This window comes from Abramis brama (assembly GCF_963993115.1).
Source record: "Abramis brama genome assembly, chromosome: 8".
Lineage (NCBI taxonomy): Eukaryota > Metazoa > Chordata > Actinopteri > Cypriniformes > Leuciscidae > Abramis > Abramis brama.
In genome coordinates this window covers 43,718,385-43,741,635 of record NC_139970.1, presented here as the reverse complement: position 1 = coordinate 43,741,635, position 23,251 = coordinate 43,718,385, and the positions used below count along the sequence as shown (strand labels likewise).

The following is a 23,251-nucleotide window of genomic DNA, read 5'->3' as shown; positions in this document are numbered from 1 at the left end:
AAATAGTTTTATCTGTCAAATTTCTTTCTTTTAGCTAATTATTGTTTGTTCTGTGATTTTAGTTTTCACGGTGTGTTTATGATCCTGATCAAGCTGGATTCAATAAATCCATCAGTATGAGAAAGCCACTTGTGTCTGTTGGTACCTGGAGGAATTACAGTCATCTCTCAGATGCTGAATGTCGTGCAACAGCGTTGCTACAGCCCAAGCGTGCCGCACAAGCCCTGAAAAGTGAAGCCCCCCGGTGACTGGTCCTAGTATAGGTCATAAGCCCCGCCTCCCCGTGTTATTCAACGGGACGTGAGACCAATAATTTTTCCAAAGGTGATTTCTTTCATTTGCTGTCGTTTTTATCACACTGATGTAAGTTCAAGTGTCTGTTTCAAAAATAAGTTGGTTTTTAGTTAGTTACGTGATGCGGTGGTGTAACGTCATGATTGACAGCTGTGATTGACAGGTTCTCTGAGCGAAGTAGTCACTGAAGCACCAACGGACATTTTTTTCGGGATCTTCGGAGGACTGAGGAGATTGTATTTACTTTATTTTAACAAGCCTCTTGTCGTACTGCAATCAATTTTTAAAAAAGTGTGCAGAATCCACTCTCCCTGAGTGCATTCTGCGAGAGTGAGGGCGGAGCATTGATTTCGCGGCTTTACTTCCTGCTCACTACTGCGCAGGTCTGGTCCCGAGATCGCTACTGCGCAGACTCAAGTTCCAATATGTCAGCGCCATATCGGGACTCTGATGGCTTCAGTTCTCATCAATGGAAGAGAGCGAAGGGGCGTCGTCCATCTTTTTTTACAGTCTATGCTACAGCCCTGTCGCATCAAACAATTCTACGTTGTTACAATGTTGCGAGCACATAGACAGCGACGTTGCCATAGCAGAAATGTAACGTGCCACAGACCTTGCCACTACGTAAATGTGTTTGCTGGGTTATTGTGTGTAATAGGCTTATGGGCCTTTCACACAGGACGCGGTATGCACGGCGCTTGCCGCTGGGTTCAGCGTTGCCCTTCAGATACAACGCTATTTGCGCTGCGCTATGACGTAGGCGGAGTTTTAAAAACTTTTAGCGGGAGCTCTATTACGTCTGTTGTTCCTCCTTTCGGTCAGCAGCAAACAATGTATCTGTCCCGTTCTAAGAAGCGAGCGATAGTGCTAGTCCTGCTAATGAGAATAAAGAGAGAAGTACTAGCCGTTCATCCATTTTGATTTCCGTGCTTGTTTGGATCCCCCGATTCTATTGGCCGCGCTGGTAATCGTCACAGAGCGCAGCGGCAAAAGTTGAACTATTTTGAACTTTGACCGCGTCCTGTGTGAAAGGCCCATTACACACGCACCCAACAACAAGCATTAAGTGTTGTCTATAGCACTACTTGAACAGGATTGGTTTCTCAAATGATAAACCACTAATCCTAACTAAACGTATAATACATACGTACCCCACACCACTACTAAACCTACACTAAACCTAACCATGCGTATCACATGCACGTAAAAACTCATTTTCGCGTATAAATTGCACAATAAAGACAATGCGTGCTATAGAGATGCATTTAGTGTGGTCGGGTTGGTATATTAAAGCTGCAGTCGGCAGGTCTGGCAGATTGGATCGACTTAGCCAAAATTTTGAATGTTTACAACGCTCATGCCCCTCCCCCACTACCAGCGAGCACCCTCCCATCGAGGTCATGCTCGTCAGTGTGTGTGTACCTGATTTTCTGTGAACGCGTCCGTCTCTTCAGCATCGATCAACACCATGGACTCGGAGGTAGGCTGCCCTGGCTAATCTATCCATAGATAGCAATAACCGAGGAATTGGAAGCTTGTTAGTAGATTTTCTCTCCGCCATCACGCTTCGTGCAATCTTCAGGCGTGTCGTGTGTGCATGTGATATTGTAACATGCGCGAGAGGGGGGATCTGTGGCGTGTGCACGACCTGTGATTGACAGTCAGATCTCACACCCCCCTGCGCTGATTGGACCTGATGATCCGGGAGCGGTGGATTTTTGCAAAACAAATAACACGCTCCAGGTGGAGTTAGAAGCTCGGGTTTTTTTCTAAAACCACCTTATTTATGTTGTTCTGTCGGATTATAGTGTCGATTTCACTGAATATGATCAAAAAAATGTTGCCGACAGCAGCTTTAAGTGTAGATTGTCAGTTTCTTTCATTTTTTGCCCTAGTTTTCCTGGGGAATTTATCTATTTTTATATTATTCTATCATCATTATTTTGTTTTAATGAGTTAAAAAGTGTCATTATCAACCTTAATTGGCATGGCAATAAAATTCTATAACATTATTTTTATAGTTAAAGTTTTGGGTGTTTTTTTGTTGGGCTTTTGGGCTGGAAATCGTTCTCCCGATCTGGGAACGCTGCTGGTGGAGAGAACAAAGTTCTTCAGTCAAGGCTATTTTATTCACTTTAAACATGAGATGAAGTGGTTATTTTCTCATTAATACAGACGATGCTGAGTCATTTATAAATTAGTCATGATAAAAAAGAAAATGATAACAGATGTATTTTTCCATGAGTCTGCTATGTTAGCGATTATAGTGTTAGCTTGTTTAATACCATAGTTTATTGGATACAACTACAACTAGCAAGGCGAACAAACAGCGCTGTTTTCAGTTGTTTTCTTATGTGAACATGCGCCATTGCCCTGACAATTTTCAGACTTAAAAATGTTTAAAGTTTACGAGCCTCTGCATGTTGTCTCTGATCAAGTGTCTCTTGGTTTGGAGCAAGTATAATAATATCATCAGAGATATTCCCTCAGTGCGAGCGCTGATGCAACTTCATGTTGATTTTGCTCACTGTTAGAATAAGGAGCTCGTCTGGAGCTGGAATTGGATTCTGGTCTCAAATTATTGCTTTATTTGCCCATCTTGAATCCAAGCATTTGCTCACAATGGTGTCTCATAATTGATTATCTTAGTCAGCTCTGAGGTCACAGTCTTTAGCAGCTCGTCTGAGACATGTGAGAAACTGTTGCACCGTTTCAGTGTTTTTGTTTGAGCGTCTCACTAATGCAGTGTTTACTCTGAATAAAGTGAGCATTTAGAGTGTCACAGCAGTGGTGTAATCCATAATGGATGAATATTAATCATAGGAAAATATCAAAAGAATATGTTAATACTTTTAACACGTCATGGGTCGGTGTTTACTATGCTTGAAAATGACAAGTTGAGGCGCACTGGAGCTCAAAGTGATAAAGGTCAGAGCGTGAATTATCAGGAATAAAGAGCTAGATGTTCATGCATTAACACTTATAGATGTGCAGTTATTTTAGATGTTGGTGGAGTTTCACTTCATTTCACTACAGAGCAGCTTCACATCAGATCATCTGTCATTTTATTACTGAAGCAATTTTGAAGAGTTTGTCTTTTCATATTTGTGGACTGAAAGCACTGAAGATGTTTTGGATTGTTTTCTTCTGTTTGTGTTTCTTTTAAATATGTTTTTATGGCTTCAGTTCTGGTTCCATGTAATAAATGACTGGTTAAATTAGTCAGAGAGGATTAACATTCACTGTTACAGGACAGCACTAACATTTACTATTCTCTTTTAATTCATCATATTTTGTCTTTGTATTGCTGCAGAATATTATTAATATCACATTTAAATGATTAAAAGTATTTCAGTGAAGCTTCATCAAACCAACATCAAGTGATTTTAAAGCTTTAATCTGTGAAAAACTCTGTTCTTCAGGTGTGTTTGGTGATGAAGATGAATTGAAGTATATGATGAAGGGAGAATCATTCACTCTAAACTCTGATCTTACTGAAATAAAGGATGATGATGTGATTCAGTGGAAGTATGGAAACATTTTAATGGCTGAAATCAATAAACGGGCCGACAGAATCGCTGTATATGATAATGTTCTTCATGGGAAATTCAGAGACAGACTGAAGCTGAACATACGATCTGCATCTCTGACCATCAAAAACATCACTGAAGAGATTGGACATTATTCTCTACAGATCAACGGTGTGAGAAAGAGAAAGATCAATATTGGTGCCATTGGTGAGGCTAAACACATTTGTTTCACCTTTATTTAATGACAACATTTAAATGAATTCATACACCATTTTGTTTCTTTTTGTTTGTTTTATTATATTATTTATTCAAACTGACATTTCAAACTATTTAGTAAAACATTATTAAGTGATTTCACAGTATTAATCTGACAAACCCTGGTTGTGTGTGTTCTGTGTGTGTTTTTAGTAACAAGATCAGTGACAGTGTCAGTGTCAGTGAAGGAGGGAGAATCATTAAATCTTACTAAAATAAAAGATTATAGACCAATTGAGTATAGTTGGATTCAGTGGAGGTTTGGAGATGGAAACACTTTAATAGCTGAAATCAATGTAACGGCCGACAGAATCGCTGTATATGATGATGTTCTTGATGGGAGATTCAGAGACAGACTGAAGCTGAACAATCAAACTGGATCTCTGACCATCACAAACATCACAACTGAACATGCTGGAGTTTATAAGCGACTCCTGCCGGGTTGGACCAGTAATGTCTTTCTCGCTGTTGTGGAATATCAAATTTAATTTACTCTTTAATGCAAGTCAGCTTTAAGTCAGCTGTCTAAACCTTGTAATAGTCAGGGGTTTTGTTAGTCTTTGATCTTCCAACTAAGTGTTGAACTGTGTGTGAAGGTTACATAGTCTTAGCTCTCGTGACCATTTGTGGTTTATACCTTTTGGGGAAGTCTTTAATCTTCCTACTCAGAGTTGAACTATATGTGAATGTTACAAAGTCTTAGTTCTCGTGACCATGTGTTATTTATACAATTTGGGGGGTACCATCAGCTCAGTTGGGGGTAATTGCCTCTATTGTTTTTAGCAGTAGTCATCCCTAAAGGCTGTGTATAAGTTCAGCACCTTTAGGGACAGCCCACTGAAATGCCTATAAAGAAACCATGTAAAGTTACGTTAGTCAGACTGATTTTGGAAGACCTGCAGCCACTTCAACGTGAAGTCCTCAATAAAGAATAACTTCTTGAACGTGATCCAAACGTCTCCTGGTTTCTTGCTTCGACGAAGAAAAAGTTTTCAACACCGTCTTTGGTAGGTTAAATATTTGTTTTACCATTTTATGTTTTAATCAAACGAAACAATTTTAATCCAAACACCATTTTGCTTCTTTTCTGTGTTTCGTTTTATATTATTGTTAATTTGACATATCAATATCAATATCTCCGATACAAACTCAGTTTCTGTTTGTTGATACAGTTGAAATATCAGTGAAGGAGGGAGAATCACTCACTGTAAACTCTGATCTCACTGAAATGAAAGGTTATGAATGGATTCGGTGGATGTTTGGAGATAAAAACATTTTAATAGCTGAAATTAAAGTAAAGGCCGACAGAATCACTGAATACTGTATATGATGATTATCTTGGGAGATTCAGAGACAGACTGAAGCTGGACAATCAAACTGGATCTCTGACCATCACAAACATCACAACTGAACATGCTGGAGATTATAAACTACAGATCAACCGTGAGATAGGGCTCTCAGAAAGTTTCTCATTAAAAGTTTTCAGAGTTTCTGTCTCTGGTGAGTAGAGATCATTTCTCATGTCCTTCAAATATTCTTGTTTTTAACCAATTATTTACATATTAATTGTTGAATCACTTTATAGTTTGAGATAATAGATCATATAAACACTGACTCAACACACTGACTGAACCGAAAGAAGATTGTTGATTAGAGATGTTCTTATTTATCTTTTCTCTCTCATGTTTTCCAGCTCGTCTGCCTGTTCCTGTCATCAGCAGAGACTGTTCTTCATCTTCATCATCATCATCATCATCATCGTTCATTGGTGTGTTCAGCTGTGAATGTGGGTCATGTGACTCTCTCCTGGTACAAAGGAAACAGTTTATTGTCCAGCATCAGTGTGTCTGATCTCAGCATGAGTCTCTCTCTCCCTCTGGAAGTGGAATATCAGGATAAAAACTCCTACATCTGTGTGCTGAACAATCCCATCAGCAACCAGACTCAACATCTCAACATCACTCAACTCTGTCACACATGTTCAGGTACGGCTGATATTAGTTAATGTCAGCGCTGATATTAGCGTTTATGAACTGATCTGATCTCAGTTTGATGCTTTTATTCCTCAGACTCTGTCCACTGTTGTGGTCCTACTGAAGCTGTGATCCGATTGGTCCTCTCTGCTCTGGTGGGCGTGGCTACTGTCATTCTTCTGGTTTATGACATCAGATCCAGAAGAGCTGAACGAGATCAAGCACATATTCACACATCAGAAACCTAATGGTGTCATTTCTATTATTACTATTTTTTTGTCATTTATTAATCTTTATTTATTTGTAATGGCTTTATATGCTGGCATTTACTGTATGTTTATTTTCAGGAGGCTTATTTCCACCCTAGAACATAATTTGAGAACAAACAGCAATATTTTCTCATTAACTCATTAGTGCTCAAAGTATTTGTCATTGTAAATACAGATTTTTTACTGATCTAGTAATAGGCCTTTATCGCAACAATAGAACGCCGGAAGTAGCAGCGAAGCAGTGTACTGCGTCTTCCGGTTATTGCATTCACCATGACTGCCTGTTAATTATCACTGGACTACTTCGCTCTCGCATCTCCCAAAATGTTCTTTTTTTTTTTGTTCTGTTCATCTGTCATCTGGATTTGCTTCCCTTTGTCAATAAAGTTTTTGATTGATTTTTTAATTTTTTGATTAGTAAATCAAAAAGGGCTTTTTTTAATTAATTTATACGTATCCAAAAGAGAAATCAATTTAAGCGCTTTCTGGTTTTTAACAAATTTTAAAGATTTGCACAAGAGTTTAACCTCATTCATCCACTGGATAAAGTTGGGTTTAGATTTAAACCATCTGCACTGATGAATGAAAAACTTTAAGACATAACAAGAAATTAATAACAAACTCAAACTCTTTGTTTTCCAGAAAAATACCAAACCTAATTACATTTCCGCTCTAAATTTTCAATATTTGCTTCACAAACTTTTCTGAAGTTCACCTCCTTAGCTTTAGGAGGGAGAGAAAAAGACTCATGGAAAAGAATATGTTTTCATGATTGCATGTATTCCCGTCTAATAGTGTTTGTGTAATAAGCCTGTAAAATAACATTTCTAATGACTCTATTTGTACATTTTTAATCACAAAAATCACAACCTTCTGAGGAGAGCTGCCTCAGTTCTGGGGAGACTTTGAGTACAAAATGTCTTCTTTAACTATTAATCTTAAAGGAACTGGAATGGCTCTGATTATTATATTGTAAATATTAATAGTACACTGCAATTCTCACAAAAAGTAAATTGCCACTCATCCAGAACGGCTAGAACCATAACTGAAAAACACCTCATCTCCCCATTGATTAGTCCAGAAAGAGGAATCCAAGTCTGAAGAAAGAGTCTCTTGTAGAAACACACAATGAGCTTTCTGCCCTTTACAAAATAAAAAACTGCTTTCCTTTTAACAATGTCCTTTAAGCCCCTAACATTCAGAGAACCAAAACTATTTTGTCCTTAATCATTAACACTAAAACAGAAAAAAGACAGAAAAATAGAACTAGTAAATAAAAAAACAAATTGAACCATCACTTGTAAACTCAGTCTCTAATTACAGAGACATGTAAGCAATAGATAGACAGGAAAGCAAATATAACATACAGTTATATTGTACTTTGTTTGTACTAATGCTTTTTATTAAGTCTGGTGACCAAGTCTGTGGCAGTAAAATTAAATACAGTTCGTGTTGCACAAAAATATTTAGCCATTACCCACAAATACTGTGGGTTTGTTCATTTTTACTTTAAGTACGATTGTTTTAAACATGTAAAACTAAGCAGCATTATATGGGCTGAAATATGTGCCACCAGAAACTGAATTTGAATCAATTATATTTGAATTTGAATTGCTAAACTTGAATAATTGCATTGGAAAACTGAATTTGAATTGTATAATTTGAAATTGTATTGTTTAATTTGAATAATTGCATTGAAAAACTGAATTTGAATTGTATAATTTGAAATTGAATTTATTTGTTTGGAACTGAAGTCCAATACAATTTGATCCTCACTGAAAATTCAACTCTCTTTATATCCTCACATTCAGTTCGCACAATTCAGATTCAGATCACCAAATTCAATTTCAAGTTACTGTGACAGACATCCGGGTAGTTGGAGGATGAAGGAAGAGCAATCGAGCGCAGATCGATATCGATAGATAGAGTCATTATATCTCATGTTATATCTATGAGATAGACTTCAGTGTCGCAGGATCATCACTCAGCACTAATATGCCAGACTGTTGTGCTGCTTATGGATGTTAGAACGAAAGAAATGGAAAAAAAATAAAATAAAAAATAACAGCAAGGGATAACATTTCACAGGTGAGAATGAAACCTATGGCCTCTCTCTCTCCGTGGCCCGCGGCAGCGTCTCTTCTCCCGGGCAGGAACACAGCTTCACCTCGCTGCTGCACCGGTTCCCGCTGATCCAGATGGGACCGGCCAAAGACATAGTGGTGATCGGGAGTATGTATATTTCGGCGGGAATTCCACTGCCTTTGCCAGTGGCCGGCGGACGGAGAGAAACTACAGCGGGGAAGCAGAGTTTGTCTGCGGCTGCAGGATCTAGAGACTTACTAACCGCTTCCTGTTAGCCAAAACCGACACAACGCTGCTGGAGGAAATAGTTGAGTTTTCTTTTGCTGAGGAAAATAGTCCGTTCCGCGTCCATAGCAACGCTCTGTTTTTCATGGCAACGGTGTGATATACTTATTACATGCCTTGGTTGAATTCCAGTGTGCGAAGTATATCACACCGTTGCCATGAAAAACAGAGCGTTGCTATGGACGCGGAACGGACTATTTTCTTTAGCGGAAGCAATACAATCTTTTTAAATCAATAAACTCCTTTTTAAATCAATAATTTGTGTCAAATTATTTATTTATTTTGTAGGTAGCCATGTAATAAGTGGGATAATGTATAGCGAGGCGGTTGTTATAGCGAATAACAACCCCTTCAAGCTGATTCAAGACCTGTCGGGGTTGTTATTCGCTATAACAAGAAGCCTATAACTATATATATATATATATATATATATATATATATATATATATATATATAATAAGTTATAGGCTTACACACATATATATATATATATATATATATATATATATATATATATATATATATATATATATATATATATATATATATATAGTTATAGGCTTCTTGTTATAGCGAATAACAACCCCGACAGGTCTTGAATCAGCTTGAAGGGGTTGTTATTCGCTATAACAACCGCCTCGCTATACATTATCCCACTTATTACATGGCTACCTACAAAATAAATAAATAATTTGACACAATCAGTATATATAGTTATAGGCTTCAGGCTGATTCAGGCAGATATATACTGTATATAAGGGATAACTCTATCTATCGATCTGCGCTCGATTGCTCTTCCTTCATCCTCCAACTACCCGGATGTCTGTCACAGTAACTTGAAACTGAATTTGGTGATCTGAATCTGAATTGTGCGAACTGAATGTGAGGATATAAAGAGAGTTGAATTTTCAGTGAGGATCAAATTGTATTGGACTTCAGTTCCAAACAAATAAATTCAATTTCAAATTATACAATTCAAATTCAGTTTTTCAATGCAATTATTCAAATTAAACAATACAATTTCAAATTATGTGATTCAAATTCAGTTTTCCAATGCAATTATTCAAGTTTAGCAATTCAAATTCAAATATAATTGATTCAAATTCAGTTTCTGGTGGCACATATTTCAGCCCATAGCATTAACCCAACAAATCATTTGACAAATAGTCACATATCAGTAACAGGCTAATATAGCATCACATTTCACATTCCTTGCAGCTAATTCATTACGATGACATAAAATAATGTTGATAAAACATACAGGTGATACAAAAACTAATTCATTACCTCATCCGTGAACATGATTCATGAATTCCATACATCTCTGGATGATGAAAACAACATTATTCTCCCATCTTTCCACTCTCCTTCATAGCATCATCAAGCTTCACCTTTGTTACTGTTTGAAAATGGAAGCGAAAACTTATTGTGCCTTTAACTTCAAATTGTCATGTAATCTCAATTTAAATAATTGTATTAGTGGAAACTTAGCTAGCTATAACTAACTAACTGCATGGTATAGCACTTGCTGAATGACTACAATCATACATCTGAGGCCTGTTTCATAAAAGATGCTATAAAAGCGGGGATTAAACTCCAACACCTGACTTGAATGAACAAATTGGGGCTGAAGCGGTTTCATAAAAGGTAATTGAAGTTCACGCAATCCCACTAATTTGCTCCAGGTTTATCTAGTCGGGATAATTGCGCGTGCACGCTTTTCTTAAGCAGTCCTAGAGGTCGATCATGGATCAAATCGATCCACCACAGCACACACAAACATCCAATATTTTGTGCTGTTTTATGCGTTTGAGACATGGTGTTTTCCTCAGTGCAAAACTTACATTTCACAGGTATATTCTCCACTCCATTTGTAAACTAGTGATGGGAAACCGAGGCTTTCTGAAGCATTTGAGGCTTCAAAAAAGGTTCATTACTCGAAGCTTTTACCACAGTGCGCATTAGTGACATCTGGTGGTCAGACTTGTTTTCTCCACCATATCTAACAAATCACCAGAGCAGAAAAGCACGTGACCAAACAAAGCTTCGGAAGTCTGTGACGTACAAGAGTGGGATCAATACAGTTCTGTCTAATCTCAATTTGTGCCAATGAGACCACAACTCGTGTCAGGTGTAAGATGACCACCATCAAACAAACCAAATGTGGGACGATTACTAAGTTTGTGTGGGACGTTACCAACACTTAAACATAACCTGAAACTTTTATATGTCTATTTAACTTAATAAAAACATTTGTATTCTGCATTCTACTTTGTTCTTTAGTCCCTTCCAGAAAACACCATTACATCACAATGTAACATAACATGTCTTTATTTTACATGTCATTTAAATTCAACATCACTGAGCCCAAAGGCAGCGGCATCATGCAGATAACTATTTTATAAACAGTTCTGACCAAGTCCAACTAAAATCCAACAAAATGAATAATGAACAAATAAAATATAAAACAACATGAAATTAGTTCATTGACAGTCTTATATTTTAAAGGGGTCATATAATGCCATGTTTGTACAAGCTAATATGATTCTTTAGGGTCTAAATTAAAAGTTTGTAATATACTTTAATTAAAAATTCTCATTAGTATTGTAAGAAAACACTAATTCTACCTGGTCAAAAACAGCTCTGTTTTCAGCACGCCGTTTCAGTGCATGTGTCTTTAAATGATAATGAGCTTTGCTCACCCCACCCCTCTGTTCTGTGCGTACACCGTTTATAACACAACAACACAATAACCATAACGCGTTGTTCATTATAAACGTGGGATTATGAATTATATTGAGAACGTCGTACATAGAAAACATGCCGTAATGTACCCTGAGTGTAAACCTTAGCCGTATTCATCGTGAAGCGTCGTATGTCTTTTCAGCGCTCCAGTGAAGTTCACTTAATTTATTGGAATTTAGTTTCAATATTACTTTAGCTCTGCGCTTAATCTGGCTCCAATTTCAAATGATAATCAAATTTAGATCGTGTTTCTGATTAGAAAATAGTCATAAATATTGATTACGAGTTTATTTAGATCTTTGATTATTCTGAGTATCCCATACTTTCAATTATTAATTCACTAAGGGTCCCGATGCCGCACAGAGTCACACGCCCCGGGTTTACGTGGATCTCACGGACACAGCCTCGCCAGTCTGATCTTGGTCAGAGGGTGCAGGGTTTGCTAATACCTCTTAAGTCGGTTGCCTACTGCTCACTCATACAAAAAAGTGTAGTTTATTTAGCCACTTCTGTACAACTTGCCAAGTCAGGGATAGACAGAAATCAAAAGGTCTTCAGATGACGTGCTACTGCTCCGTTCACATGCGCCTTTAGTTTGACCTATCCTGGACACAGAGCTGCGGGAGCACCAGCCTCCTCATAGTCTACTAAAATAATGATTTCAGAAAACTTCAGAATAAATCAAGATGTAACATTTATTTGTCAGGTAAAAATGTATCATGCCAATTACACAAGTAAATGATTAGAAGCCAATTCAGAAATAATAAATACATAACATCATTTACTCAAAGATGACTCTAAAAGTAAGCAATGTATTCCTGACAGAGACACACAGTGGTGTGTGAGTGATCTCCAACAGGAAAACACTGAAACATCACTGTATTGGGGATGATCCTGGTAAAGGGTCCCAAAGACTGCTCTGACACCTCGCCTTAAATACCCAGACCAGAACAAAAGGGTTATACAAATATTGTTTAGAGTTGTTTGGGTCAATCCATGTACCCCAGGGGGTAGCACCTGGTTTCAGGAGATTTCACCCAGAGAGGGGAACCAGATTCTCCTGAGTTCTCAATCTTTCTCATTAAACCAATGACTGCAATGAAATTAAGACCATTTTACCAATCGCACTGAGACACTTAAAATGATACCAAACATGAAAAGGAAAAAACAACATATTCAAAAGATACATCATATGTGATATATAAACATTCTTAGTGAACTTTCAGTGTCTTGAGGAGGGAGAGGGGGGATGAGTTGAAGTCAAACAAGGAGACAAGGAGATAAGTTTGGGCAGGGCAGTGTCCTGTGCTCTGTCTTTGCTATCTGCTGTCCAGGGTGCATGTTATGGCTTTATTGCAGGGTAAGTTTTGTTTTAGCAGGAAAATCAGTCCTACAAATGTTAGTGAGTAAATCTACTGAAATGGAGTGTGATGAAAGCAGAGGTTAACGCCTGTTTCACACATAGGCCGACTCCGTGTGCAGTGTGTATGCGGTGCAGGAGCAGCTCACGCTATAGTGCTTCACATATGCTGCGTTTGCAGTGCGTAAACCACGGCTGTACCACACACACTCACTATTTTTTTTCTTCAAATCCAGAAGTTATCAGCAACTTTTATTAAAAAAAAAGTTTTGTCAGCATTGCGATTCTCTTTGTACACATATACACTCTTTATTAAACAAACCAGATCAAGTAATATTCAGCAAACCTTCTAGTAGCCTACTTTCTTCAATCTGTCCGTCTTGTTCTCCGGTGAGTTGGGCTAATCCAAAAGAAGTGAAAACAAGGGGGGTGTTCTGAAGACAGACTGTTACCTGTGAAACAGGGGTGCTCTGAAAACACCCCTATTAGCAATTAGTGCTTTCCACCTGATGAAATGAACGCGGCAAAACTGATGAAATGAACGCGGCAAAACTGATTACCGGTAAATGAACGCGGCAAAAAATCGACCAATCAGAATTTTGGTCGAGCCAGAACGTATCGACCAAATAATCGACTAATCTACTGGAAGAATACAGCCCTAACATATACACTCTTTAATAGACGTTTTCACGTTTTCACGTTCGGAGTGTGTGTGAAACGGGCGTTGTTTGTCATGGTTGTAAAAAAAAAATGGCTATCTGATCATCTTTGCCAAGCGCAAATCAGTACAGAAGTAATCAATAAATTATCGGGGAGGGTCACAATCATTTTTTCACAATCATTTTGAAGGGTCATAGAAAAATGTATTGCTGGCGAAGGGAGGGTCAAGTCTATTTTGACTACAGATCTCAAAACTCCTCCGGTAGCCCCTTAAATAAAAAACGAACAGTCCCTAAGTTAACATACAAATATGCTGTAAACTCACAGAAATGCAAATGTGCTGTAAACTCTTAAGTGCATCAAAATCTGATTGTTGAACTACTGTGTGTATAATAAAGTTCTTTTTTTGCACAAACACAGACTGATTGCATGCAAATATACCACAAGGGAATTAGTATGAAGATAGCCCTAGCATATACTGAGGTACACGACTATCAAATTAAATTCCCAAATTACATTTAAAAAATATCAAATTAAGCTCAGATGTCTTAATCGACCGGCTACACATGGAATGATGATTTTGATTGTGACTTGGGTACCAGAAAGTCTCTGTGAGCTTTTATTAAGTTTTACACATAAACATGGAGATGATTAGAAGTATTTTCAGGCTTTTGGAAAACACTTGAAAACGCTATAGTGCAGACGGAGACACATTACCAAGCCTGTGTATTTCTACTTGATTTACACTGATTTTGACTCAAACTTTTGATTTTTGTTTTGATTTTCGTGATGTTTACAGACGTCAGAGTAAACTGGGGGAGGATTCACTGGGGGAGGTTTTTATGGCTTCAGTTCTGGTTCCATTTATTTATGAGCTCGGGTCACTGCGCTCCGGTGCCGGTTCTGCTCCTGACACCGCAGGGCTTCGGCTGGTATGAGCTCGGGTCACTGCGCTCCGGTGCCGGTTCTGCTCCTGACACCGCAGGGCCTCAGCTGGTATGAGCTCGGGTCACTGCGCTCCGGTGCCGGTTCTGCTCCTGACACCGCAGGGCTTCGGCTGGTATGAGCTCGGGTCACTGCGCTCCGGTGCCGGTTCTGCTCCTGACACCGCAGGGCCTCAGCTGGTATGAGCTCGGGTCACTGCGCTCCGGTGCCGGTTCTGCTCCTGACACCGCAGGGCCTCAGCTGGTATGAGCTCGGGTCACTGCGCTCCGGTGCCGGTTCTGCTCCTGACACCGCAGGGCTTCAGCTGGTATGAGCTCGGGTCACTGCGCTCCGGTGCCGGTTCTGCTCCTGACACCGCAGGGCTTCAGCTGGTATGAGCTCGGGTCACTGCGCTTCAGGTGCCGGTAGAATTTCGCAGCTCTTTTTTGGATGCTGATCAATAAGGGGTATTGTCCTAATTCAGCTCTGCACGAGTTGTTTGGTGTCGCTCTGTTTACTTTTAGGATGCTTTTACAAAATTGGGTATGCAGAGTTTTGATTTCCTCTTTTTCCCATTTTGAGAAATCTTGGGTTTTTAGAGGTCCCCATATCTCGCTGCCATACAGAGCAATTGATTCAATTATTGCTTTTAGGATTTTTAGCCAGGTTTGAATTGGAATTTCATGTATTTTTAATCATGTAGAAGACTCTCACTGCTTTTGCTTTCAGTTCATTCACAGCCAGATTAAAGTTCCCTGTTGAACTCAGTTTTAGTCCCAGATGTGTGTATTCGTGGGTGTGTTGGAGGACTTGGTTTCCTGCTCTGAAGACGTATTTATTTTCCCTACACCTGGATCTATTTTGAAAAATCATTATTTTTGTTTTAGTGAAGTTAATTTTGAGAGCCCACGTTTGACTAAATGTTTCTACGACGTCGAGGAGCTGTTGTTGTCCCTCTTTTGTTTTTTACAGAATGACTAAATCATCTGCAAAGAGGAGACATCTAATCTCCGAGTCCGTCAGGGCTGGGCCGGGGGCAGTGGAGTTATTTAAGGCTTTGGCTAATTCGTTTATATAGATGTTAAATAGAGTGGGGCTCAATGGGCAACCTTGTCTGACTCCTTGATGTTGGGAGAAAAATTCTGTTCGTTTATTCCCTATTTTTACAGCACATGTATTGTTTTTGTACATGGTGCTTATCAGATCAAATGTTTTCCCTCCAATCCCATTTTCCAGTAGCTTTAGTAAGAGTCCTTCGTGCCAGATCGAATCGAAAGCCTTCTCAAAGTCAATAAAACAAGCGAAGACTTTGGATTTATTCTGGTAAACATGTTTATCGATGATCGTGTGGAGGGTGGAGATGTGGTCAGATGTTCTGTGTTTGGGCAGAAATCCAACTTGACTTTTGTCCAGAATTTTGTGGGTTTTGAGAAAGTTCTGCAGTCTTATATTAATAATCGAACAGAATATTTTCCCCAGGTTGCTATTGACACATATGCCTCTGTAATTGTTTGGCTCATATTTGTCTCCTTGTTTAAAGATTGGTGTAATCAGGCCTTGGTTCCAGGTGTTGGGGAAATATCCTACACTCAAAACTATGTTGAATAATTTGATTATTGCGTTTTTGAATCCCTCTCTCTCTCTCTCTCTCTCTCTCTCTCTCTCTCTCTCTCTCACACACACACACACATCAGGTAACATCTTTCATATATGCTGGGTACAATTAATGGTATAAGTTATCATCTCATACATCTATTTTGTAACTATTTTAAGTGTAACCATAACCATATTTTGTCATTAAACCTTTTCAATTACAAATAATGTGCTAACTAGTTTTGATTTGGTATTGCCTTTGAAGTGCTACATATTGCAATACAATATCGTCACTCTCTATAGCAACGCTCTCCCACATATTAAGCTATGGTAACTGCGCTTATTTCCATCGTTGGTATAAGTGGCAGTGGGTGGAATAGACAAGAAATGTACAGTTTTCTACCATCTTGCTGACAACGTTTCTTTAGTCATTCGGCAGTCTTGCAGCCTGAACCCCTGCAGGAAATCCACACTAACAGGAAATTGAGATGCAATCGAACTCAAAGTGACAAAATTCAGAGCATGAAATAATGAGCTAATAAAGTGCTAGATGGTCACATGAATTAACACTTAAGGATGTGGTTATTTTAGATGTTGGTGGAGTTTCACTTTATTTTACAGAGCAGCTTCACATCAGATCATCTGTCATTTTATTACTTTTATTACAGTTTTGAAGAGTTTGTCTTTTCATATTTGTGGACTGAAAGCGCTGAAGATGTTTCGCATCGTTTTCTTCTGTCTGTGTTTCTGGCGTCTGGATGGTGAGTTTTAAATATGACTTTGGTTGTTTCTCTTCTGGTACCATGTAATAAATTACAGGTTAAATTAGACAGAGAGGATTTAACAATAACTTATTATCATATTGAAATAATTGAGCTGTGATTTTACTGTGAGATCAAGTTGGAATTCAGGTCTAAACTCAGTTATTAGCGTAGGCAGAAATAGCGGGGGTCAGGACCCGATCTCAGGGTTTTCCCCCCTAAACATATCAGTAAAAACCAAGCTGTGTATCGGAAATAATATAATAATATATACTCAAATAACTGTGTAAGTAGTAAAACAGTACAAACGCAAATGAGGTAAAACAAAAAGTTCAGAAACATTGAGTCCTCACTCCCTTCCCTCACAGTGCTTTGATCAGCAGACAAACATAATGATTCATGAGTGACGGGTTTTTAGCGCGATAAGGAATCCAATTTTGAACGTGTTACGTGTTAAACCTGCTTTTAGCCTCTTAACATCCTTGATGTGTCATTACAAGTGCACAGCCAATGTGATTCCTTCAGAGTGAACACGGGTGAATCTGACTGCAGTAGATGTGAAAGATATGAATAAGAATGATGTTATTTCAGCCAGCGCTCATACCTGTATTTACATCCTGTTTTCAGTCGAAGTCCATAGTAATCGATTGTCGAGTTCACGCACGTGATCATATGTAACTAAACCTATGCGCGTGAACTCGACAATCGATTACTATGGACTTCGACCGAAAACAGGATGTAAATACAGGTATGAGCGCTGGCTGAAATAACATCATTCTTATTCATATCTTTCACATCTACTGCAGTCAGATTCACCCGTGTTCACTCTGAAGGAATCACTCACATTGGCTGTGCACTTGTAATGACACATCAAGGATGTTAAGAGGCTAAAAGCAGGTTTAAAACTTGCCCCATTGAAGTCAACAGGGTGCAAATTTTAAAAAGAGGATTACACGGTGTAGGCAACAACGATTTTTGTCATTGTTCTCTGTACTGACAGCACTCCAAATTTACAAAAAAATGAGCTCAATGTTAAAATTGACCGGAGTTCTCCTTTAAAGTTTTGGGTGTTTTTTTTTGGGCTGGAAATCGTTCTCCCGATCTGGGAACGCTGCCGGTGGAGAGAACAAAGTTCTTCAGTCAAGGCTATTTTATTCACTTTAAACATCAGATGAAGTGGTTATTTTCTCATTAATACAGACGATGCTGAGTCATTTATAAATTAGTCATGATAAAAAAGAAAATGATAACAGATGTATTTTTCCATGAGTCTGCTATGTTAGCGATTATAGCGTTAGCTTGTTTAATACCATAGTTTATTGGATACAACTACAACTAGCAAGGTGAACAAACAGCGTTGTTTTCAGTTGTTTTCTTATGTGAACATGCGCCAATGCCCTGACAATTTTCAGACTTAAAAATGTTTAAAGTCTACGAGCCTCTGCATGTTGTCTCTGATCAAGTGTCTCTTGGTTTGGAGCAAGTATAATAATATCATCAGAGATATTCCCTCAGTGCGAGCGCTGATGCAACTTCATGTTGATTTTGCTCACTGTTAGAATAAGGAGCTCGTCTGGAGCTGGAATTGGATTCTGGTCTCAAATTATTGCTTTATTTGCCAGCCTTGAATCCAAGCATTTGCTCACAATAGTATCTCATAACTGATTATCTTAGTGTGGTGAAGTGCCGGTTACGGATAGCACTGCCCCATGATTATTAACAGAGCGGTATTTAGAGTATATAAAGGGCATTCCTAGGTTAGCAGGATATCGTGTCATTATTGCGCCATTGCTAACAGCGTGGAGTGCTGTTGGTGGCTGCTGCTCTTCTGCTCGGTATCTTAATTGTATTGTTCGTGTGCGTGGGACTATTGAGTTTATTTGGTGTAGGGGGAGAGTGGGGTAAAATGAGACAGTGGGTAAGTTGACCCACCCCCTGTTTCTAGGCAACTATACACATTTGGTGTCATGTGACCATACATTTTGAAGGACTCCATCATTTCTATATTGCTGTGAAGAGGAGAAGCACATGAGACAAGGGGGAAGTTGTCTTTTCCACAAAAACACTTTTTTTGCTTGTTAAAGTAAATTTTCTGCATTGCAGGTATATTAGCTGTTTTGTCAAAGCAAATTTATCTAGGTCTAAAGTTGTGTATGGTACATGTTGGTGATTTGTCAACATTTAAAACCATGTGAATCATTAAGCTAAAGGTTAGCCTGAATTGCTAAGCTAGGCCGTTTTTTCCAAAATGGTGACTATGGGGCAAAGTGAGCCAGATGATGTGGGGTAAATTGAACCAGTGATCTGTCCCACTGAATGATGTGCTGAAGAAGCTTCCTAAACCTCAAAAGGTTGGAGGAACTGCAAGGAGAGAGCAACAACTTATATTTCCCTGCAACCTTGATGGATGGAATGTCCAATAGTCATTTTAATTGTAATGAGGTCTGGAAGTTCTTTTCGTCTCGCAAACTGTTCTTTTCGTCTCACAAGTTCAAAAATGTGAAACTGTTTAATACAATTGGAAATTAGAATTCAACACACTGGAGGGACGTTCTTTCTGCCAAACACGTTTATATATGTGTGTGTGTGTGTGTGTGTGTGATTGGACATTACTTGATTAACAGCATAAGAAATACAGCATATAACCATATTTCTTGCTCCTGAAAGCTATGCTGGAAGTCCTTCACTTAACAGAAATGTTTAAAACTATTGTTCACCAATACAAACACATAAGTAAAAACTGGCTCATCTTACCCCACTCTCCCCCCATGTATGATGCGTTATTTTTCTGTTTAGTCAATTGTATGAGGGATTGGTTTGACGGGAAATCCCGTCTGTCGGTATGTAAACCCACTCATGTTTCTATCATATGGCCACTTTTAAGAGAAAGTATGTCAGCTAACCTTGTTTCTTGTGTATTTTAGGCCTGTAAATTGGGCGTTTAATCTCGACATGGTGTAGTCTCGACGCTGCTGTTTTGTTTCGTTTTGTTTTGGTTCTGTTTTGTTTTCTCTTGCTTTGTTGTGCCTTTTGTTTTGCTTTGGTTTTAACTTGTTTTTGGTGATTTTGTTTTTCTTGTTGTTTTAGTGTTCGTCAGCTCATAATATGAGCTATATAATTTCTTTAATCTAATTTGTTATCCTTCTCATAATTCTGATTTATTAATATTAAATTCAACCTAGTACTTGTTACAACATTAAAGTAAAAGTGTGTTTTTGTTTAGTTTTTGTTCCATATATAAATCTATTTCTACTCTATTTCACTTGTCAACTTTTGTCTTTGTATTGCTGCAGAATATTATTAACATCACATTTAAATGATTAAAAGTATTTCAGTGAAGCTTCATCAAACCAACATCAAGTGATTTTAAAGATTTAATCTGTGAAAAACTCTGTTCTTCAGGTGTGTTTGGTGATGAAGATGAATTGAAGCTTATGATGAAGGGAGAATCATTCACTCTAAACTCTGATCTTACTGAAATAAAGGATGATGATGTGATTCAGTGGAAATATGAAAACACTTTAATAGCTGAAATCAATAAACGGGCCGACAGAATCGCTGTATATGATGATGTTCTTGATGGGAGATTCAGAGACAGACTGAAGCTGAACATACGATCTGCATCTCTGACCATCATAAACATCACTGAAGAGATTGGATCTTATTCTCTACAGATCAACGGTGTGAGAAAGAGAAAGATCAATATTGGTGCCTATGGTGAGGTTAAACACATTTGTTTCACCTTTATTTAATGACAAAATTTGATTCTTTTTGTTGGTTTATGATATTGTTTATTTCAAACTGACATTTTAAACTATTAGTAAAACATTAAGTGATTTCACAGTATTAATCTGACAAACCCTGTTTGTGTGTGTGTGTTTTTGGTTTTACAGGAGGGACGTCGATGTTAGTGAAGGAGGGAGAATCAGTCACTCTAAACACTGATCTCACTGAAATAAAGGATGATGATGTGATTGAGTGGAGGTTTGGAGATGAAAACACTTTAATAGCTGAAATCAATAAACGGGACGACAGAATCGCTGTATATGATGATGTTCTTGGGAGATTCAGAGACAGACTGAAGCTGAACAATCAAACTGGATCTCTGACCATCACAAACATCACAACTGAACATGCTGGAGTTTATATCCGAGACCTGCCGAGATCGACCAGTTATGTCTTTCTCGCTGTCTTTGGTAGGTTAAATATTTGTTTTACCATATGTTTTAATCAAACGAAACAATATTAATCCAAACACCATTTTGCTTCATTTCTGTGTTTCGTTTTATATTATTGTTAATTTGACATATCAATATCAATATCTCCGATACAAACTCTGTTTCTGTTTGTTGATACAGTTGAAATATCAGTGAAGGAGGGAGAATCACTCACTGTAAACTCTGATCTCACTGAAATGAAAGGTTACGAATGGATTCGGTGGATGTTTGGAGATGAAAATATTTTAATAGTTGAAATTAATGTAAAGGCCGACAGAATCACTGTATATGATGATTATCTTGGGAGATTCAGAGACAGACTGAAGCTGGACGATCAAACTGGATCTCTGACCATCACAGACATCACAACTGAACATGCTGGAGATTATAAACTACAGATCAAAAGTATGAGAGGGTTTGAGCTTTCAAAAAGTTTCTCATTAAAAGCTTTCAGAGTTTCTGTCTCTGGTGAGTAGAGATCATTTCTCATGTCCTTTAAATATTCTTGTTTTTAACCAATTATTTACATATTTATTAATTGTTGAATCATTTTATAGTTTGAGATGATAGATAATATAAACACTGACTCAACCAAAAGAAGATTGTTGATTAGAGATGTTCTTATTTATCTTTTCTCTCTCGTTTTCCAGCTCGTCTGCCTGTTCCTGTCATCAGCAGAGACTGTTCTTCATCTTCATCTTCATCATCATCATGTTCATTGGTGTGTTCAGCTGTGAATGTGGGTCATGTGACTCTCTCCTGGTACAAAGGAAACAGTTTATTGTCCAGCATCAGTGTGTCTGATCTCAGCATGAGTCTCTCTCTCCCTCTGGAAGTGGAATATCAGGATAAAAACTCCTACATCTGTGTGCTGAACAATCCCATCAGCAACCAGACTCAACATCTCAACATCACTCAACTCTGTCACACATGTTCAGGTACGGCTGATATTAGTTGATGTCAGCGCTGATATTAGCGTTTATGAACTGATCTGATCTCAGTTTGATGCTTTTATTCCTCAGACTCTGTCCACTGTTGTGGTCCTACTGAAGCTGTGATCCGATTGGTCCTCTCTGCTCTGGTGGGCGTGGCTACTGTCATTCTTCTGGTTTATGACATCAGATCCAGAAGAGCTGAACGAGATCAAGCTCATATTCACACATCAGAAACCTAATGGTGTCATTTCTCATATTACTATTTTTTGCCATTTATTAATCTTCATTTATTTGTAATGGCTTTATATGCTGGCATTTACTGTATGTTTATTTCCAGGAGGCTTATTTCCACCCTAGAACATAATTTGAGAACAAACAGCAACATATTTTCTCATTAACTCATTAGTGCTCAAAGTGTTTGTCATTGTAAATACGGTTGTTTTTTTACTGATCTAGTTATTCATATTTGATTGGGGAATTTAAAAATGACTTCCAATTACACTTAAAGTCTCACATGTCTTGTATTGTTATTGTTGTTCAGATCAGACGTCTCTAATACTGAAGCTCTTTTACAGACTAAACAACACATTTCTCTCAAAGACACAGATCTCACTTTACTACTGCTGTTCATCTGTCATCTGGATTTGCTTGCCTTTGTCAATAAAGTTTTTGATTGATTTTTTGATTGTTTTTGATTAGTAAATTAAAAGGGGCTTTTTTAATTAATTTATACGTATCCAAAAGACAAATCAATTTAAAGTTGGGTTTAGATTTAAACCATCTGCACTTATGAATGAAAAACTTTAAGACATATCAAGAAATTAATAACAAAGTCAAACTCTTTGTTTTCCAGAAAATTACCAAACCTAATTACATTTCCACTCTAAATTTTCAATATTTGCTTCACAATTTTTCTGAAGTTCACCTCCTTAGCTTTAGGAGGGAGAGGAAAAGACTCATGGAAAAGAATATTTTTTCATGATTGCATGTATTCCCGTCTAATAGTGTTTGTGTAATAAGCCTGTAAAATAACATTTCTAATGACTCTATTTGTACATTTTAAATCACAAAAATCACAACCTTCTGAGGAGAGCTGCCTCAGTTCTGGGGAGACTTTGAGTACAAAATGTCTTCTTTAACCATTAATCTTAAAGGAACTGGAATGGCTCTGATTATTATATTGTAAATATTAATAGTACACTGCAGTTCTCACAAAAAGCAAATTGCCACTCCTCCAGAACGGCTAGAACCATAACTGTAAAACATCTCATCTCCCCATTGATTAGTCCAGAAAGAGGAATCCAAGTCTGAAGAAAGAGTCTCTTGTAGAAACACACAATGAGCTTTCTGCCCTTTACAAAATAA

General features: G+C 38.0%; 1 protein-coding gene across 1 annotated transcript in view; it reads left to right on the top strand.

Annotated features, from left to right (window-relative positions):
• Positions 1–22,551, top strand: part of LOC311088377 (uncharacterized protein) — a 252,493-nt gene extending 229,942 nt beyond the window's left edge. The window contains exons 7-9 of the mRNA XM_084122438.1: positions 5,773–6,064; positions 21,602–21,889; positions 21,974–22,551. Coding sequence (XP_083978564.1) covers positions 5,773–5,930 — 158 coding nt within the window. The 3' untranslated portion in view covers positions 5,931–6,064; positions 21,602–21,889; positions 21,974–22,551. The remainder of the gene's footprint in view (positions 1–5,772; positions 6,065–21,601; positions 21,890–21,973) is intronic.
• The last annotated feature ends 700 nt before the right edge of the window (positions 22,552–23,251 follow it).